The sequence below is a fragment of the Doryrhamphus excisus genome, chromosome 15 (assembly GCF_030265055.1).
Source record: "Doryrhamphus excisus isolate RoL2022-K1 chromosome 15, RoL_Dexc_1.0, whole genome shotgun sequence".
In the NCBI taxonomy this organism is placed as follows: domain Eukaryota; kingdom Metazoa; phylum Chordata; class Actinopteri; order Syngnathiformes; family Syngnathidae; genus Doryrhamphus; species Doryrhamphus excisus.
In genome coordinates, this window is record NC_080480.1 from 7,315,791 (window position 1) to 7,336,946 (window position 21,156).

The window sequence follows — 21,156 nt, forward strand, 5'->3', positions numbered from 1 at the left end:
CTTATGTCATCTAGTGTTGCAGGAATAGAACGACTTTTAACATTCATATCCCGTTCCTTTTGTTCTCACAACTGGAACTGTTATGAAACACTACACTAACTGGTCCTAACATTAGGTACACTTGCAATCAGATCCAATGGATTCTAAGAGCTTCATCGTAAATCCTGCCTTTCCAATTATGATAATGATAATGTTTTTCACAGTTAGGGGTCAAATGGACCCCAGAGGAACGCCAATACGTGCTGTACTGCATGTGTTGAGCGTGCTGTGTGGCTTACTGCACGTTCCTAAGATTGTGTAACTCTGCTGCTAGGCGGTGGTATTATTTGAAGATGGCTGCAAGGCCCAGCAGGCGTGGAAGCAGTTCCACCACATGTGCTACTGGGAGCTGATGTGGTGCTTCACCTATAAGCGAGCCTGGAAGATGGCCTACTTCTACGCAGACCTGCTGAGCAAGGAGAGCCGGTGGTCCAAGGTGGGGACAATATTTATAGTTATAGTCAGATTTGGTGTTGAGGAAATACATGTAAAAGGTTGGTTCCATCTAGGCTATGTACATATACATGAAAGCGGCTTACCTCAGCATGCTGCCCAAGGAAGAGGAAAGGCCCTTTGGCGAGGATGAGGTGGAGCTTTTTAGGTAAATATGGCTTTTTATGTTTATTTTAGATTTCCAGAATTTGTCTTAAAGATTCATAAAGACCTTTATCTGTATTATTTTTAGATTTATTCATTTAATAGTATGTTTCTTATTGTCTTTGACACCCTTTATTATCATCATCTTTCTGTCAATCAAAACTGATCACTATTATCGTTTGTATTTTGTATACACTCTCGCCACTTCACCTCATCATTCATTCATTCATTTTCTACCGCTTATCCTCACAAGGGTTGCGGGTATGCTGGAGCCTATCCCAACTGTCTTCAGGTGAAAGGCGGGGTACACCCTGGACTGGTGGCCAGCCAATCACAGGGCACATATAGACAAACAACCATTCACATTCACATTCATACCTATGGACAATTTGGAGTCGCCAATTAACCTAGCATCTTCTTGGAATGTGGGAGGAAAACCCACGCATGAACAGGGAGAACATGCAAACTCCACACAGAGATGGCCGAGGGGGGAATTACAACACGTTCAAACATAAAAATTGCTAAATGAACTACAACACAAATCAAATGACATACTCTTCTTACATATGGACAAGACACAAGGCCAGGGTGTGCATATCTAACGTAGCATTATCACTGGAGTACACAAGTAGTATTTTCACAGTTTACTATGTGAGTGTGTCTATATCTGTGTCAAAATATCTTTTTTTCTCATATTATCTCTGTTGTAGGGGTGTTACTTCATTTTAGAGGGCTCTAATGTTAAAAAATACATATTTACAAAATTATAAACAGGTTTTCTATGCTCTAATTACAAAAATATGTGATTAATAAATAAGGAATCCACAGAAATTCACTTCTTGTGGTATCTGGATTGGACTAGCCGCAATAAACGAGGGGCGACTGTCCCTTAGGCACATCAGAAGATTTTTCAGAAGTTTTTGGATGTGGACACATTTTTCAATGTTCATACAAACGTGACTTGTGCCTTCCTTCTTCTCTTACACATTTCCCCACAGACAAGTACCTACCTTCAAACAGAAGATAGCAGGGAAATCTCCCCCCACTGAGAAGTTTGCTATCCGAAAAGCTCGCCGCTACAAAGCCCACTGCCCAGTCAGGCTAACAGTGCCAGTGCTGGTACGACATCACAAACACACTAAAGCCCATGACCCCTTTAACGTGTATTGACTGCTTCATTACAGGAGATGATGTACATGTGGAACGGTTTTAGTATGATCAGAAATCGACCGGAGCTAACTGAAGGCATTATGCAGACTCTCGTGGAGGCTGAACGCACCTTGTTGGAGTCTCCAGGTCATCAGAGGTCCCTTGAATGTAGCACAAAAAAAAAAAAACACAAAATGTCACGCCTGTGCTGATTGTGTGTCTTCTCCCGCCACAGAAACTGAGTTTTTAATGGATGACCGTTGCGTCATCCACCTGCTGAAGGGAATGTGTTTGAAAAACCAGGGTCTCATCCAGGGTGCTGAGGAATGCTTTCATAAAGTGTGTTCTAGGTGAGGTCTCGTTGCATTCCTTTCACAAATGCGGGTCATTAACTCTACCTCGCTACACAACCAGAAACCTAACAAACCATCACCAGAAAGCTCTTTCAATCTGAGCATGGGAACTCTTCTGAGCCGGTGCTAGTTCACGATACAATCTATTTTTCATCAACTGTTATTGAATATTAGAAGGTGTCTGCTTGGAAGACAACAATATAGTGCATCCCTAACTAATATACAAAGCTACTGTTTAGGTTGAGGACCTCTGAATACAGAGTACAGACATGTATTTGTGTTACTTTGTAATAACATTACTTGTGTTTGACTTTGCTCAGTGAGAAGAAGCTCAGGTTCGACCACTACCTCATTCCCAACTCCATGGTGGAGCTCAGTTTACTCTACATTGACCAGGGCCGAGGGGACGAAGCCATCAAACTACTGCGCAAGGCCAAGTAAGTCTTTGTCAGTTGACAGTGCTTTCTAAATATATTTTTAATACAGGAGCCTTACAAACTACACACATTTTTGATTGATTTTGATTTTTTGTCTGGTGAAATAACCACACTGAAACATATATTAATTACAGTATTACCCCTTTTTAAATCGTTGCTTCTATCTCACTACTTTTTTTTCTTTGTGAATTCCGGTCTAAAAGTCAAGGTTTATTTCAGGACTGGTGGATTAAACAAGCAAAACAAGCATTTGCACCGTTGGCTGCCCTGTGCGATATTACTATAAAAACAGCAGAGGGCGCTCTCTACTCGTTTTTGTTTGACATTCAAGGTTGTGCAAAAGCGAATGGACGACTGTTACATCATAACCCCGGTTGGACAGATGAAAGTAAAGTCAGTCTTTCTCACGGGACTACAATCTATCGATGGCGGTGGGTTGGGGGGTGGAAGATGACGCGTGTGCATGTAATTTATGGATGCTGTGGGAGACAAAAAAGCAGCAAAAACCAAAACAAATGGTTTCTTCTTCTGTTGTTTTTTGTGTTTTTATTTAAAATGTCAAAATCAAGACGGAGTACTTTTAGGCAGGGGGTTGAGAAGAGTGATACGTGCGTTGGTCTCCAAAAGTGGAGTCCCATTTAGGGTGAATGGGTAGCATCAAATCTCTTTGTAGTGGTCAAACCAATGTATGTGAAACATCGTTTCAGCTGTTTTTGTTTTTTTAGACACAGCTACAAAGAGTACTCCATGGAATCTCGTACACAGTTCAGGATACACGCTGCTCTGGCCAAATTGAAGGCTGGCTCTGTTGACGGAGAGGAAGCTCATCTGTCAGGAGATCTTTGATCAACGGAGATGCTCTTGAACTCAACACCACCAACTCACACAGTTTTTGCTGATGCCCAGTTTTTAACTGTCAAGTAAATACAGAGCTAATGTTCAGGTTTGCCTTTTTCAACCAGTTGGCACACTCTTGTCTGATCAAGGTGAGGCCCCGAGTGGTTTGTCATTGTAGGAAAGTGTTACATTTTCAATAGGACTTCACTTGATTTTGTAAAAAACTGGATTGTGTATTGTGTAGAATACATTTCATGTATGAACAATGTTTACAAAATCTAAATCAGCAGCTGATTAAAGCCACTCTAAATTATATTTTTAGTCAGTTTATATGTTGTAATGTGAAGATTATGGTGTCACAAGAACTCAAAATTGCAGTCAGAAACCAGTTTTGATGTATGAATTGCAACATCACGCCTCTAACGCACAATATACTTTCAAAACATTTCTGACCATGACAAGGAGAATCAATGCAGAAAATAACTTATTCAAGAAATGTGAGACTTTGTAATTCCAGATGGCATTAGAAAGCAAAATGAGCAGTAAAATGTTCTCATTAAATATACACAGCCCAACGTTTAATAGTCAATTAAGTCTATAAAGACCAATTTTACAAGGCAGCAACAGGAGGAGTGACCGGAACAGCTGCCTGGTTTTCCCTAAGTCTGCGTTTCAGGAGTTTCTTCTTCTTCTTCTCCTCTTTTTCAATTTCAGCAACCATTTCCAAGAACTTGGGGCTGCGGGGGTCCACCGCGTAGCCAAAACGCTCCCTGGCCTCAGCCAGCAACTTCTCACGGCGTGCCTTCTCCTCTTTTAGCTTCTGCTTAGATTCACGCTTCTCTCTGCGCCAGTCGGCGATCATCTTGGGCATTTGGGCCATGTTTGCTGCTATGAGCTTCTCTCTGCAACAGAAATAGATACGATCATTATAACAGATGTTGTTATATGGAGCTCATCGTTTGATTGACAGTCCACCATGTTGGCTCTAAGTACAGTATGTTATCTATTGGATGGATATCAACTGAACTTGGATGTACTGCATTACCATTTAGAACATACTGGTATAGCGGCTCTTTAAAGTCGGCATATGTATATAAACAACGTTGTAGAAGACGAGACACCATTGCGAAGGTGTCACGTTGTGCATTGCACCACCTGCACTTACTATCATGACTGTATTACAGAATTTATATTCTGCTGATAAGCTCTTAATGCTTTGGAGTGAATGTCTTGAAATATTAGTTGAATAATTTGAATTTCTGTGTCTAGATTTTTGGGCCATTCTTTGGTAATTTTACACAGAAATTAGCAAAAGTGGGGCATGATAGCTACAATACAAACTTCTATTTTTTTTATTAGCTCATGGACAAAGTGCCCTTTACACTATTGATATACAATCAATGAGTGCATCAGATTACTTTCAAAGTTCAATTCACTCACAGTATGTAGTTGCATTCAGACTGGAAAGCATCAGTCATGTAATACACAAGGCACACCTACGTGTGGCGCTGTGAACAGGCGCGCAGACGGATCCACGTGACCCTTCAAACCACAGAAGAAGAAAGCTCGCCCGCGCATTTGTCTGTCACGTGTGACAAACCCATGCTATGTAGGGCCGAGACATTGCATGTTTTCTTTCAAGCCGGTCACTAAAGTAGGTGACTTTAATGGTCAACACCGCCGCCAATTTGAGGGAAGGGGCTCATCAATTAAACTCACCTGCTGGAGAAACTGGTTGGAGTTTGACACCCCTGGCTTCGAAGAAGTATATTTACTTCTGCGTGTCATTATGGAGTACAAGACAAAATATTAGGAGAATGCCTACTGAAGTGAATCATGTCCGTCGGAATATTCAGCTATTATGTTGGCTTGCCGTCAAAGCTCACTTCTGGTCACGTGACGGCGACGAGGCGGCAGTTGGTCTGTGACGTCAGTGGAGGTAGGTATGCTCACATTGGTTGAGTGCTAAAATACTGAAAGTGTACAGCCTGAGCATTAAAATACTTTTTTTATGCTCAAATCCTGTCAACATATGATGTAACATTTATATTAACGTCAAATAGATTGCTGCTTGGCGTTCTTTCTGTCTGATAATGGAAGTTAGCACAGTATTAACATTAACAACGTTAGCATCACTCACTTTGCTAGGCGCTTTTCGGTCTCCTCCTTCTGTTTGGCTGCGACATTCTTCAACATGACCTCTAACGGAGGATGCCACTCATTTTCCTCGGCGATGATATTGTCCAGCTCGGCGTGGCTGGGCCACAGCGAGGCAGGATCGACACCCGATGCTGAGCCGTAGCGACCGTACAGCTTGCTGTCATATCTCGCCGTCTTCTGCCATTCCGGAGTCTTCTCGCTGCTCTTGTCTGGAATATATGGGTCACGGAGGTTCAGCTTTAGAGGTTTAGGGTTATACGACGCCGTTTGTATTAAAATCCGACTTGCGGAATTCACAATCTTGGTAAACAAACTAGCTTTTGTCGTGTTATAAAGCACCAGCGTCCTCCTGCATAGCATGGAGGCGGCCATTTTTCTTTGACTTCACGAAGGACCCCTGATAGGTGGCTTCGGAGGTGCCAGTTTCTTCACTCGTTACCGGAACATTTTTTCATCATTCAAACGCAAAATGTAATGTAAAATAAAATTAATTAATTAATTTAAATATGGACTAAGATGTTATGTTATTTTAAACTGAGCTGTTTTCAATAATATATGGCATTGACAGTTTCCTACAGCATTAGAACACAACTGATGTATGCCTGAGTGAGTTGAGGTGACAGTAGTATAAATTACGGTGGCAAAAAAAAAAAACAGAATAATTGGACATAGTTGATTTTAGCCAAATTAAGAAAAAACAATATGGATGAAAAATGTCATGCATTAACATTTAATTATGTGTGTTTGTCAGTTGAAAGTTCATTATATCATGCTTTCATGGAGGTGACAAACTGGCTGAATTGTTTAAATGAGTTCACCAAACAACACAGAATGAGTGCCACTGACCCAAATATTCATGTAGGCCATATAAACTGTACTTAACCACTTTCCTCTGCACCCTGACATGAAAACCTGTGGGAAGGCACCACTGGGTGGAAGAAAAATGTCTTAAAAGTGGGGCCTTCCCTCTCCATGGGGAATGTGATTTGTCCTGAAAAAAAGTCAAAATATTTTTGCTTGAATCCCTGAGTTTTAACAAGGACATTTATCTTGTTATCTTTATTTAGAAATATAGATATACTGTGCACAGGTGAGTCATTGCCATAGCAGGTACTATTATACAGTATTAACACCTAATACGTTTCAGTAAAATAAATGATCTCTGTTATTCCTCCACTGTCTTCTTCCTCAACTTTTAAATGTCAGACTGCCACTTTTTGTGTAATTTGGAGCAAACATTAAAAAAAAAAATGTTCCCAAGGCAGGGGTATAGCACTGTGATGGAGGTGGGTGTGGGCGTGACACATGCTTAATTTGTCTTAGGAGTGCTGTGGTGCCAAGCCTGGGGCTTGAGGGATCATATCAACGTCAGTCACAGGCAAAAAAAAAAAAGGTCGTTAGCAGTTAGAGATGATAGCAGCAACATGACAGATCTATTTGAGTGGTTGAGTAGGAGTCGGAGTGCTGTTTTAAACACATTTGAAGGAAAAATCAATAGATGAAGCAAAAAATTAAAAAATCTGCTTTACAAGGATATTAATGGGTATTTTTAATGACAGAGGTAGGTTGGAACATCTTATTTCACTAAGGCCACCTTGCCTCCTAAAATGACAAAAATGTTTTGTTTAGCTAGTCTAACATATGACCTATACTGACCTTTTCAGCATCTTTAACTTACAGTATGTACAGGAAGTGACCTTTGTTAAATTTTCTGTTTGCAGCCCATGCGGAAAAAAGGTGCAAGACCCCTGCTTTATTGGGACCAGGAGGATGATGCATATGCAGGTATGTGCAATTGTCACTTTTTGCAATATCAAGCTAAATACAACATGACACACACACAATGGGGGGTACATTCAACTCCAAGCAGGGGAGACCAAGAGGAGTCGAACCCTTGACCTTGTGACTATGAGGCCAAATTGCTAACCACTAGCCCACCAATTAAGTGCATCACTCCGGCGCACTATTGTGCACCGACACAGTGGTTGGGAGTCAATGTAAATTTGCTGAAAAGGCTTAGATGGGCTTCTACAGGCAGTATGAATAGTGTTCATATTGGCTTTTAGTTTGTCTTAAGTACTGTTTTTATGACACACTTCAATACCATTTCAGCTTTTTCCAATTTTATTTTTGTACAAGAATACTCACACACACAGAGGATGAGCCAAAAAAATGAAGAAATCTGCCAAGCCAACATTACCGTATTTGCTGACACAAAGGAGAAATGATAATAAATCAGATCTAATTTTTCTTCTTGGCCTGAACCAATGACAAGGTTTTACTCAGAATTTGGCAAGGAGAGTAGGATTTTTCGACACACAGAAGAGGGGGATGAGGACAGAATGCAAATAAAAGAGAGCTGAGCCTTAAAATATCACCCATTTCCTGGTAATGACAGAACCCTGTGGTCCATAAAGCGTTTGTGATGGATTTCAGTCTTCTCATCTCACAGAAATCAATATTCCAACCAAATGTTGTCCTTGGAAACAGGTACATCCCTTAAATTGTCCACAGACAATGTGAGCTTCTCTTCAAACATGTACGAGAAGAAGACCGTCGGAGAAGACTGTTGCAACAAGAGTGAAGGGAGTCATTTTTTACTGCATCATAAATTGCACCTCAAACTGATGCCAAATAATGTTAAATTTGGACTTGGACCAACTGAATGGGTGTTGGGAGGCTGGATTTTGGACCTGAACCCCACTAGAGTCATTAATTCCACATGGAGATTCTGCTAACCCGAACCCCACTAGAGTCTCCATTAATACCACAGGCTGATTTTAACCCTAACCCCATACCTGAACTCCACTACAGTCTCCATTTGGAGATTCTGCTAACCCTAACGCCGGTACCAAAGCCGCAACATTTGCTTGTACCATGAATTCCCCATGTAGATTCTGCAAACCCTAACCCCTAACCCAAACCCCACTACAGTCTCCATGAATTCCCCATGTAGATTCTGCAAACCCTAACCCCTTACATAAACCCCACTACAGTCTCCATTTGGAGATTCTGCTAACCTTAACCCGAGCCCCACTATTTGTTTTTACCATGAATGCCACATGCCGATTCTGCCTACCCTAACCTCTGACCCAAACCCTACGACAGTCTCCATGAATTTCCCTTGTAGATTCTGCCTACCCTAACCCCTGACCCGAACCTCACTACAGTCTCCCTGAATTCCCCATGTAGATTCTGCAAACCCTAACCCCTTACCTGAAACCCACTACAGTCTCCATTTGGAGATTCTGCTAACCCTAATCCCAGTACCCGAGCCCCACTATTTGTTTGTACTATGAATGCCACATGCTGATTCTGCCTACCCTAACCCCTGACCCGAACCTCACTACAGTCTCCATGAATTCCCATTGTAGATTCTGCCTACCTTAACCCCTGACACGAACCCTACTACAGTCTGCATGAATACCACGTGTGGATTCTGCAAACCCTAACCCATGACAAGAACCTCACTATAGTCTCCATTTGGAGATTCTGCTAACCCTAACCCAGTTACCCAGGCCCCACTGTAGTCTGCAATAATTCTCCATGGAGATTGTGCGTACACTAACCCCTTACCTGAACCCCACTCCAGTCTCCATTAATGCCACATGAAGATTCTAACCCCTAACCCTAATACAAATTCCAGTCATTATTGGGAAATATCCAGGAGTGCTTGAGGCTTTTGTAAAGATGGGTTATGTTTGAGTTGGAAAGTGGGGTGCTTATTTCCACTCGAGAGGTTTATTTAGTCTCACAGCAAAGAGTCTTTGCTTTACTTTGCGGGCCCCCAAAGGCAGCCTGATAATGGATGTAACATTTTAACAAAATTATCTTCCATCACAAATCTTGTACTTGCAAACACCTAAAGTATGTAGAGGCATTATCATAACACATTGAGCCTATGATCTATTCAATTAATTTTGACTGATGGAAATCCGTAGCTCTCTGCCAATTGCGCATTAACATTTTAGCCAAATAGCCTGGGGAATCAAAGAGATTATCATTTAAAGAATAGATATCCGCCCGGTTAAACAATGTTGATAAGATCATGATGGAAATCATAGTTTCTTCTTTCTCCCTGGGAGTCCCCGTGCCATGCAGCCCGGCGCGGGGTCCTAATGAGATGATGAATGAGAGCACATAGTGATGGAGGTTCTCCATCCACTGATGACTGCTAATTCAAGGGGAAATTCATCAAAAATGGGCCTGGATTCACATGCACCGTCATTAAACAGTGCTGGGGTCCGGTAAAGATGAATGAAGGTAATTATCTTCTCTACCTGGTCATAACAACCTCCGTGTCTCTGCAGATTCTGGGGCATCCAGCCACAAATTGCAAACTGCTGACTTTTTAAACCGGTAGACCTTGGGATTTTTTTTATATCATTTCTAATGTAAACAATTAGTTATAGTTTCTAATGTGTCCAACAGCTAAAAGTAAAATAGCTGTTTTTGTAATTTTTAGATGAATAATGGCAAGCAGACAGGAGATATGAACAAAGGGAACTCAATAGATGTTGCTATAATATCTGGTATGTTAAAAATGGTACAGAATTTCAAAGATGTCCAGACATGCTGAGTCACTACATGTTTACATCACACCGATAAAGACATCACACAACCTTCAGTTGGGAGACTTTGTGTTGTGGGGGACTGTTCCGGTACAACAGGGGAAGTGAAGAGTTAGAGGTGCATGCGGCACCAGCCTGGCACAGACATCCTTCCGTTGCTCCCTTAGCTGCGTCGCCGCCATCTGTCATCTGCGTGAACATCTGCACACCCAAGGTGCCCTTGTCACCCAATGTTAGAGCAGTATGTTTGTTTTTTCTATTAAGGGAACATGGAGTGATTCACCAGAACAAAACCAATTTAGACGAGATGGTGTAGTGGTGAATCAGCTGGGTTGCCCAGCCATATTAGATAGTAGCACGCGTCCTCAGGCGACACTGTCATCTAATAACGGAATAATCATTTGGCATCAGTCAGTCATCGCTTGGCCTCGCCAACTTCTTTCTATTGCAGCTGTCTGCAAAAATTGTTCTTGTTTTTAAGTTTCAGGTTAAGTGAATTCTAAATCATTGCTTGTCCCTTGAACAGTATAATGAATTAGTACATAAACACAGCTTAAAATTAGAATCATTCATTTTCTACCGCTTATCAGGAGGGTCGCAGGGGTGCTGGAGGCTATCCCAGCTGTCTTCGGGTACACCCTGGATTGGTCGCCAGCCCATCACAGGGCACATATAGACAAACAACCATTCACACTCACATTCATACCTATGGACAATTTGGAGTCGCCAATTAACCTAGCATGTTTTTGGAATGTGGGAGGAAACCGGAGTACCCGGAGAAAACCCACGCATGCACAGGGAGAAATTGCTAACTCCACATATTTCTTTTCCTTTTCAGTGCATTCTAGCACGAGAAAACAAGTAAATATGGGCTAGCTAACAATGGACGGGGTGGGTATATTAACCGAGCTACCGCAATATTATTGTTATATAACGTGGAAAAAAAAACAATATCAGGACGCCCTGCTAGCTGCTAGTCTCGGCGTCACTCACAGACGGAAGAGTGGATACCTAGCTCTCAATATCACTACAAAGACTCAACAAGATGCTGTCAGCTTTTTTTTTTTTACCTGATCACTGGAGCACACGTGCTAGAAGACACAGCTATCCCAGTGAGAGCCCATATTGTCAGTGTTGTTGCTGCGTCTATACTTCTGTTGATGTTTTTTCTTGTTAAAATGTACAGAAAAGGGAAAAGCTGGGCAAAAAAGTGGAGTTCCTTGTGACTGTTCCCAAAGACGGGATGTGGCAGCGAGATCAACCACCACCACCTTCCAGTCATGTAAAGAATCACATCTTCATTTATCATTTATATGTATTTGTATTGGTCGAGTGGTTAGCACGCAGACCTCACAACTAGGAGACCAGGGTTCAATTCCACCCTCGGCCATCTCTGTGTGGAGTTTGCATGTTCTCCCCGTGCATGCGTGGGTTTTCTCCGGGTACTTCGGTTTCCTCCCAGATTCCAAAAACATGCTAGGTTAATTGGCCTCTCCAAATTGTCCATAGGTATGAATGTGAGTGTGAATGGTTGTTTGTCTATATGTGCCCTGTGATTGGCTGGCAACCAGTCCAGGGTGTACCCCGCGTCTTGCCCGAAGACAGCTGGGATAGGCTCCAGCACCCTCCGCGACCCTCGTGAGGAAAAAGCGGTAGAAAATGAATGAATGAATGAATGTATTTTGTATTCATTGGGAATTGTTTTCTGTATGTAAAACTAGGTACTAGGATGCTAACATGAAAGGACGTTTTGTGATGAGAAATACATATTGGACACATGGCATGTATTAACACTATAACCAAGTACTGGAGGGTGTTGCTGTTTGTTGCATATGCTGAGCTGGATTAAAGCAGCAATAAAATCATTGTCCACCATGCAAGGATATAATCCCCAGGATTACGCACTGATGAAACAAAGTGAGAGTCCAGATTTTGCGTAAAACTTCCTCTTGCGATCTTTCACACCGGGGAGTTTTAGTTTACTTGTACTTTTTGATACTCTCGTGCAGTTTTGCCCGCCCACAGCTGCCACTCCAGTGAAGTGGACACACACACACGCTGACACACACTCGTAGATACGACGCTAGCTACCATCTGCTGCAGCAAATGAGCGAGGACACTATTTGTGTATTCGAAACAGCAGCTGAGAGAACACACTGTGCACTGACCACACACCGCCGCTGCCATCTGACACACTGACGGCCGCACGTAGAAGGATTGTAGGCCGTAGTAGAATGCGGCATCAACATTCAAGAAAACTGACAGAGACAGACGAAGTGCGAGAAAAAAGGCGATAGGTATCAAACAGCTCGAGACAGTGTGTAGAGAAAAGACTGCAAACAAACACCCTGAGAGCATTCAACGCGGGCCAAGAAGTGTCTGGCTGAGCAAACCCTCCATTGAAAAGAGCACCTGCAGTCTGAAACTCTTTACAACCTGGACCGCCTCTGGTTTGTCAGAAAAAAAAGAAAAAAAAAACCAAGAGTCCGTCGTCAGAATCCCCATCGCTAGTGATTTGTTTCTAACTTGTTTACTTTTCCTTCCTCTCTTTTCAAGTTTATCTTTGTCCTAATGGGCTCATTAGACAGCAGCTCATTCCAGCACTGGTTAAAGGCCCACGTTTCTGAGGCGACCAACATGGGCCCGGCTCTGGCGCCGCCGCTGCAGCCGCCTCGCTCTTAAATGAGGCCTGGCCGCTTTACGGTGCACGATGCAGAAAGACCAGCCAACAGTATGTTTTCACTTTTACTCGCTATTAAATGTGATTTTTCTTTTTATTGCAGATTTTTCTGACTTTTAAATGGTTTGTTCCTGTCGTTTTGTTTGGGTACCCGTCAGTTTATGGAAATTTATATATGCTAACAAATCATTTTATCCAGGAAAAGGTAACGTTCTGAAGTAAAAATGCAGTGAAAATAGAATATAATACCATGTGCTTTGCAGTACTTAGTACTAATTTGATGTAATACCAAGAATTTTACTGTATGTCTTATATACAGTACTCTTACTGCATCTTATATATATATATATATATATATATATATATATATATATATATATATATATATATATATATATATACTCCTACAATATTGTGGTGCAACCAAAACAACAAAAGTTTTACAATTAAATGAATGTGTTATGAATATACTATGCTGTATATTACAAATATATTATATATATATTATATTAACCTGGTTAGATCTATACCAGGTTTCTGACAAAGCAAATTCAAATATCAAAATATATTGATGTATATGTGACTGTATACATATTTTATGCCATTGGGTTAAAAAAAAAGTTTTCTCATGAAAAAATCCCTTTATCAATATGCAGTGACATAAATATAATAATAGACCAGAAAGCTTTTAATAGAAGCTGTGTGGTACGGACAACTGGCATTATTGAACACACCTTTTCCTGGTGTCAATCAACTTTTTTATTGACATAATGACATATTCGTAACATATCTGACACTCTTTAGCATTCATTGAAAGTTATTCTTTGTTTTCACTTCATTTTCCAGTGAGATTTAGCAGTAGAGAAATACTACTAGCAGCGTTAGGAGAGGCTGGAAGTGTTTTTTTTTACCAAGCTTATAGCTAACATTCATTGCATTGCGTAGTTAATAGAATATTATTGATTAGAAGTACAGCCTGTGGTTGGACTCTAGAAGTGTTTTTATATTTTTTATATTTATATTATTATATATTAATAATCACAAGGCAAATTGATGCACGAGATTGGATCTACAACTTTGTTACTTTTAAGAAAAGTACAATGATAAATTATGTGACAATATATCGCAATTGACAAATTAATTTCTGCTACCTTACACTCTTCTGCAACGACACAAAAGGGCTCACTTCATTCATGCCGTTGTTCTATGGAACAAATGGACAATGGACGCGCATGCACATGGGAATATACTGACTTAATTTTCATTTATTGTGTGATTAAGTAATTTATTAATTATTGCTTTGCTGAATGAAAAATCTGTACATTACACATCCATAATTTACCTTGCATATTATTAAATATTTTGAGTGTAAATCTGCCCATAATCATTACAAAATAATAATAATTTTGCATACAACCTACAATGCAGTCATGATTGTTTTATTGTTTTTTGGGGGGAAATTTAATAACCCCTGTGATTGGCTGGCGACCAGTCCAGGGTGTACCCCGCCTCTCGCCCAAAGACAGCTGGGATAGGCTCCAGCACCCACATGACTCTCGTGAGGGTAAGCGATAGAAAATGAAGGAATTTAATAACCTTCATTTGACATTGTGAGGGTGAGTGTTTTACTGCACTGTCAAATAAAGAATGCATCAATGCAAAAATATTAATGTAAATAGCAGGACTATACTATGATAAAACATGAGCTTTTTCTACGGATATGAGTATGTGTTTTGAGGTTACAGTGGAAAAGTAGGCTCACACCACTATAAAGAGTAGGAAGACTTGATGAGGACTGAGCAGGACCTTGTTGGCAGCCTCTTCAAAGTCTCGCTCTGGAACTCCTTGACCCCTTTCCCCCTTGGACCTGTACTTTTTTTTGGCCACTTCATCAATCCATCTGCCCTCACAGTTAATCCCCAATGTTCTATAAAGATGTCATACCTACGGGTCATATAAAATTCTTTCCTTTTTCTGATGTCTCGCTTTTTTGCCTTGCTGGTACGTAAAGGTTATGTTGTGTAACGGCGGTTTGATGTTAAAAAAAAAAAAAAAAAAGTAGGATGCATTGGGATTGTAGAAGGAGGAGGAGATTGGCTGCAAGCAGACAGAGAGGGAGGTGAAACTGAAAGCAGATGGCGGAGCTGGCACCTGTCTTACTCTCAAATCTGTTTGGAGCCGTTTTCCACATGTCTTTAGAAAAAAAAAAACAAGTCTATCGTGCCTGTGATGCCAAAATAAGACACTCAGGTTTTAACCTTTCGTGACCGTGCCTTCCTTTTAGCTTTTCAGACATAATAGGATGTGCACCCCTCGGAACAGGTGATACAAAACAACCCTTCTCAAATCCGGGCCCGTGTCGGCAAACAGAGGGGGCATTCACAGCGGAAAGGAGTCTCAGTCAAAGTGTTAATCTGTGGGCCGCATGCTGCACAACAGCACAGAAGCATCCATCATGCCAGAGCAATCTAAACATCTATTTGGCTCTTGTGTCGAAGTGTAAGATGGAGCATGGGAAACCCTTCTGGACAACTGCAGTCCCGGTCGTTTATCATCCCGTATATCACATTTACTGCACACCACAACTATTTGACGATATTGCCTAATTGGCTTTGTAAAGAGCGCAGTGATTTATTTGATGATTTTTACGGACTTCATTTCCTTTCTGTGGGCTATACTGTCAACTTAAGAGGGGAATACTCCCCCGATGAACAGTCTAATGGAGCATAATCTGTTTGGAGGAGAATTAATATATGAAATTTATGCAAACAATTTATTTTTATTGCTTTCGCCTCCTGTTGTGAAAATTATAAACATTATTAGTTATGGTAATATATGAATTTATATATATGTACTTACTACATAACACATTCCAATGAAAAATAAATATCAAATTATGCTTTAATGATTTTAATTGTTTTGTCCACTTTAAAAAATGGTTTTCAATTTCATTTTTGAGTATTATATTCAGTTCAATTAAATTGACTTTTTCTCCATCAAATGAACGTTTCATTTGTTGGGGCTCACTATTTGAATATTTCAACAAAGGTCTACCAGAAAACTAAAAGTTGCATTTTTTTTAATTAAATAACTTTTTTTTAATGCAATGTCACCTTTGTCGTGGACAATGGTATTTATTGCATGCTCATGCTGGTATATACTGGTAATGATATCAATCCTATTGGGATTAGATAATGCAATTTATTCTTGCATCAGCCATCTTCATCATTTTATGTGGAAAAAGTAGCAGTCATAGTAAATCCTCATGCCTAAGGACATTGGATGAATTTGTTTTTAGTATCTTCCAAATAACACCAAAATACTATTTATTGAAAACTCACTTTTGAAATTGAGTGTTTAATACTAGTAGATAAATAATAGTATGTCATGTTATACTACATTGTATATCATAAGTAGTAGTAGTAGATTTAGCTATCTTAAAAAATAACACAGTAACTGCATATGTATATAAAAAAATAAATAACATACTATATGGCCATAGCCATTTTGGAAACATAGGTCTTCTATTTTTGGGTTCTTATAAAATGTGATGGAAGGCTCCACACACATTTTTGGGTGGAGTAGAAACAAAAGGCAAGGCTGAGCATGCCCACCATGACTGCTGCTGTAACATGTGTAACCAAAGAGAAAAACAAGCAATTATCATGTATGTCATAAACCCTTTCCCCAAGGATTTAATCATCTATGTACTGCATTTTTTTCCACAGGGGGTTAACGACGGGACCACCAGCAAATGCAAGTAATTGATCCACCCATAAAAATGTCTACTTTTGACACATGGGTTGCCGTACAATACGTACATATATACATATTATATGTACTATGCTAATGTAAAATGATCAATAATCCCATGGTATCAGAGTCAAAGTGAAGAAGTTTAATACAGGGTCAGGCAAAAATGATGTGACACATTTGTAGGTTAAATAAAAAGCAAATAAAGTAAATAAACAAAAAAGTGTTATTATTTTCAAAAAGTACATAGAATGCCATTCTGTTTCATTATGTTTTACATCAGTTCTGGACGGTTGATTTTGGTTTCAGTGCAGATCCAGTAGCTCTGAAGTTGGTAACCCATAACAAGATGGTGTTTCCAGCTGGTACGGGATCATGTCGACCAAGATTGAAGTGCAAACGGAACGCTCGTTGTGTTGCATTTACAGATTGGTTTGTTTTGATAAACGTTTCCACAATGAAAAAGCGATGCTCACCAGTCCAATTCATGGCAGCAACTGAAAAAGAAACCAAAAACAATGGCATTATATGTACTTTTTGAAAATTAAAACACTTTTTTGTTTCTTTACTTTATTTGCCTTTTATTTAACCTAAAAATGTGTCAAATCATTTTGCCTGACCCTGAAAATAAGAATAGAATATTTGTTTTCATTTTTTTGCACAACATGATTAATCAACTTTAGAAATTCTTAGTTTTGTTGATGATAGTGGTTAGCTTGTTGGCCATACAGTCAGGAGATCTGGGTTCGAATCTCAGTTTGCATGTACGTGGGTTTTCTCCGGGTACTCAGACTTCCTCCCATATTCCAAAAACTTGCATGTTAGGTGAATTGGTGACTGTAAATTGTCCATAGGTATGAATGGTTGTTTGCCTATATGTGCCCTCAGCGACTGCAATTGCTTTGAACCAACAAACAATATTGCATTGCACAAATTAGCTTTTCCTCTTCACTCAAAGCTTATTTTAAGTAATGCTTACTGAATAATTGTTGTCATAAGGACAAGTTTTTAAGTTCGTAACTCAAAGAAATCATTTTATTCAAAGTAGTTTAATTTGTTGTCTACTTAATTATAATAACAATGCACACAACTTTTTTAAGTAGCAGTAACTTAATATATATATACTATATATATATATATATGTGTGTGTGTATATTATGTTACCAAGCTAATTTTATTAAGTCATGGCAACCTGAATTTTGTTTTAAGCTTACGAACAATAGAATTTGAGTGTATATGACATTCTAAATTAAGTTCATGTAATAGCCAACATTATTATTTGAACATAACTTAAAAATTAAAGTTAGCAACTTAGAAAGTTTATCTAAATCAATTAATTACATTTTTACATTGCATTCATGTATAAAATCAAGTGGTGTCAACAGATACTCTGAATTACTTTTTAGAGTGTAGATGAAAGTAGATGAAATAATGAATAGTCCATTTTGGTAGAAGAGAAAAGTGCAGGGATCCAGTATACGTATGTACTGTATATACTGTATATACTGTATATTTGCTCTTTAGTTTCTATTATTGCAAGCTCTTTAAACAGTGTGTTTATGTTAAAGAATATGCTTAGTAGCTGTTTGTCTATAATTTATTATGTTGCTTCTTTTGATAACTGAATAGAAATGTAACTTATTTTCCCATAAAGATTGATGTGGAATTTCTGCCGTTCGTTTAATTTGCCGGGGTATTAACCGTTCTAATAACGGCGGCTTCATTATCATTGATTGATTATTCATTATATGTAAACTCATCATAAATTCACAATGGCTTGATGTCTTTGAATTAATTTCATGAAGGTCCTGTGAATCATCAGGGGTCGTTCATTAGTTATCCATCTGTTAAGGTTGTGTTTTGTTCTCCCATGACAAGATTAGATCCTGGCTGTATTTGTGTAAGTTCTCCAAAGGCACCAGCAGAGTGTACCAGAGCTCCCGTGTCTGAGCCCGGGCCTTTATGGGGGCTTTCATAGAAACCATGTCTGAAGCCAAGACTCCAACACAAAGGTTGCAGTGAGCATGAGTGTACACATGTCAAAAGTGGTTGTCGCCCATGCATTTCACTTCCTAACACGACTTTTACATAGCCTACCCCCCTTTCTCTCCGAAGGTAACCGCAAATTGTACCCAGATTTATCATACGCCAACCTGCTGTTTTGGCATATTTGAAAATGAAATCAGTGAGAAAGAAACTTGCACGCTGCCAATGCATGGAAGTAGTTAAAAACAAGAAAATTAAAGCTTTTCTTTTTCCTTTCTCAGGTTATTTTGGATTTGTGGGCTCGTTTTTTGTAATTGTGGCAACCATAAAGTCACACCAGGTTATTTGTCATTTAGCATTTGACAGGCTTTTCTTTTTTTGGTTGGGAATGATAGATCGGGATCTGAGCTTTTCATGCAAAGAGGAGACAGATTTGATTTTAAAAATGTAGAAAGCTCATGTGTGTTGTCGTCTGACAGAGCTCCGTGTACGATTTGGGCTTCTTGCTATTGGTGGTGATGCCCAGAAGTTGTTGCCATGCAACTCGATCTGGCACACATGCACACGTACACACACACACACACACACACACACACACATGCAGGGGAGCCAACAATGGTCTGCTTTATGAGGTGCCCACCGATGCCATGGTAACCTCCTCGTTCTGGGCAAGACAGACGGAGCTGTGTGCCAAAAAAGTGCCATGGTGCCTTATTTTCCCTTTCTCCAACCACGTTGCCCAGGAACCTTTTGAAAGTTATTAAGTGAAACCAGTGGGCAGACAAATTACGACGACTGTGTGTGAGGAAGAGCGGGGAAGAAGGTAAACTTTGCACTTTGGCTCCATCCTGCATAAATGAAGCGTCGAGTGGAAACATGAAGCTGCGTGATTGGAAACTCTAATCTGATCTGACAATGCAAGGCTGTGGAAGTTTATTCAAAGCAAACTTTATGAAACGCACACGCCAACAGATGGACAAAAATATTGGGACACAACATTAAATCTAGAGAATGTTTTTGGTAGGATTCCAAGGCTCTTCTCTGGCCTGCATGAGGTTGTAGTGGAAAGGCTGGAGAACCCTGACCTCAACCCCAAACCTTCATTGGCTGCTGACCTCAAATTAAAAGAATATATCCCACAGATACACACCACAACTTCTTATTCTTTTAAAATATAAATAAGTTAATGATGTCCGATATTGGCTTTTTTGCGGAAAACCAATATTTTCCTTCTATCAATTTCGGATATCTCCTGTGGTGGAATGAACACATATGTTTTGTATACAGCATTTTTAAAATATTGGTTTTCAGGATTGGGAAAAACATCAGTGTGCATCACAGTTTTTTGTGTTCTTGGTGACAACTTTTTTTTCCCATTTTGCTGTTCTCTTTCAATTTTACAAATATTTCAACTTTTCATATTTTCTGAATTCGTAATATTTAATTACAATTCCACAAATCCCAACTTGATTCTTTGTTTGTTTTTAGTATTACAACTTTAAAATATAATATTTCAACTGTATGCTTCAAAAACAAAATAATTTTTTCATAGCATTATGTTATGCTTGTAAAACAACTTTTTTTCCTCCTAATATGATTGCTTTATTCTAATATTTCATAAAATCACTGCTGTCTTTTCATTTTTGTTGTTGTTTTTCTTAGCCAGGGGGCCACAAATGGCACCTGGGTCGCAGTTTGGACACCCCTGATGAAGGATGGTCAATGAACAGTGGTGAAGAACTTGTATGTAAGTTGCGGCTCACAGCAAATATGGTGTTTAAGAACATGCAAAATCTCAACACTTGACCAAAAAAACATTAGTATTGCCGTTTCTGTACATATGTCCTATACATTTTACCTGTATTATCACATATTTCAAAATTATTACAGACTTACAGTGAATCAGAAAAAAAATATTCTTAAAAATAATATTGCAAATTTGTAGTGTCCATAAAGGGGAACTGCACTTTTTTGGGAATTTTGCCCATTATTTGCAATCCTTATGTGAACACATATTTCTTTCCCTTTTCTGTGCATTGTAACACAAGAAAACAAGTTAATATTAGCTAGCGAACAATGCACGTCATTGGGATAAACCTATTGTTGATTTATTGATTGCTTTCACACATTTACGCTACTTCCATCAACAACAGCAGCATAGATGCAGCGACAACACTTACGATGTCCGCTCTCCTTGGGATGGCTGTGTCTTCCAGCACAAGACATGCGCGCCAGTCTTTAGGTAAAAAACGTTGATGGCAATTGAGCATCTTGTTAAGTCTTTGTAGCGAAATTGAGAGCTAGGTATCCACTCTTCCATCATGTTAAACCGCTAGATAAATATTTGTTTTCGTGTTAGCTGCTACAATAATAATATTGCTGTAGCTTGGTTAATATGGAAGTCTGTTGTGTAAGTGGAACACTGTTTTTAGCGTTTTTTTGTCAGGGCTTTAGCGTCAAAATATATAGTTCCCATGACGTCCATTGTTAGCTAGCTCATATTAACTCGTTTTCTCACGCTAGAATGCACAGAAAAGGGACATAAATATGTTTTTATGTTTCACATATGGATTGTGAATGATGATGCTGTATTT

The 21,156-nt window shown here is 39.5% G+C and overlaps 2 protein-coding genes and 1 long non-coding RNA gene across 3 annotated transcripts in view; 2 read left to right on the top strand and 1 right to left on the bottom strand.

Annotated features, from left to right (window-relative positions):
• Positions 1-3,940, top strand: part of zgc:158403 (tetratricopeptide repeat protein 39A) — a 10,955-nt gene extending 7,015 nt beyond the window's left edge. Inside the window, exons 12-18 of the mRNA XM_058049351.1 lie at positions 314-475; positions 549-640; positions 1,635-1,755; positions 1,821-1,932; positions 2,021-2,135; positions 2,459-2,575; positions 3,301-3,940. Coding sequence (XP_057905334.1) covers positions 314-475; positions 549-640; positions 1,635-1,755; positions 1,821-1,932; positions 2,021-2,135; positions 2,459-2,575; positions 3,301-3,421 — 840 coding nt within the window. The 3' untranslated portion in view covers positions 3,422-3,940. The remainder of the gene's footprint in view (positions 1-313; positions 476-548; positions 641-1,634; positions 1,756-1,820; positions 1,933-2,020; positions 2,136-2,458; positions 2,576-3,300) is intronic.
• gadd45gip1 (growth arrest and DNA-damage-inducible, gamma interacting protein 1) lies at positions 3,095-5,993 on the bottom strand. The gene is made up of 2 exons (XM_058049353.1): positions 5,553-5,993; positions 3,095-4,314 (listed from the first exon to the last, which is right to left on the bottom strand). The coding sequence occupies exons 1-2, from the start codon at positions 5,942-5,944 to the stop codon at positions 4,023-4,025; spliced, it is 684 nt and encodes a 227-aa protein (XP_057905336.1). The 5' UTR covers positions 5,945-5,993; the 3' UTR covers positions 3,095-4,022.
• Positions 4,922-8,978, top strand: LOC131103246 (uncharacterized). Its single transcript, XR_009119581.1, has 3 exons — positions 4,922-5,351; positions 7,294-7,357; positions 8,063-8,978. It is a non-coding gene; the product is annotated as an uncharacterized LOC131103246 (long non-coding RNA).
• The last annotated feature ends 12,178 nt before the right edge of the window (positions 8,979-21,156 follow it).

Excerpts from the sequence above, each read along its gene's own strand:
- gadd45gip1 (XM_058049353.1), bottom strand. The coding sequence starts at position 5,944 with ATGGCCGCCTCCATGCTATGCAGGAGGACGCTGGTGCTTTATAACACG. Across the intron at positions 4,315-5,552 it reads ACCGAAAAGCGCCTAGCAAA|AGAGAAGCTCATAGCAGCAA; the intron begins GTGAGTGATGCT and ends TTTCTGTTGCAG.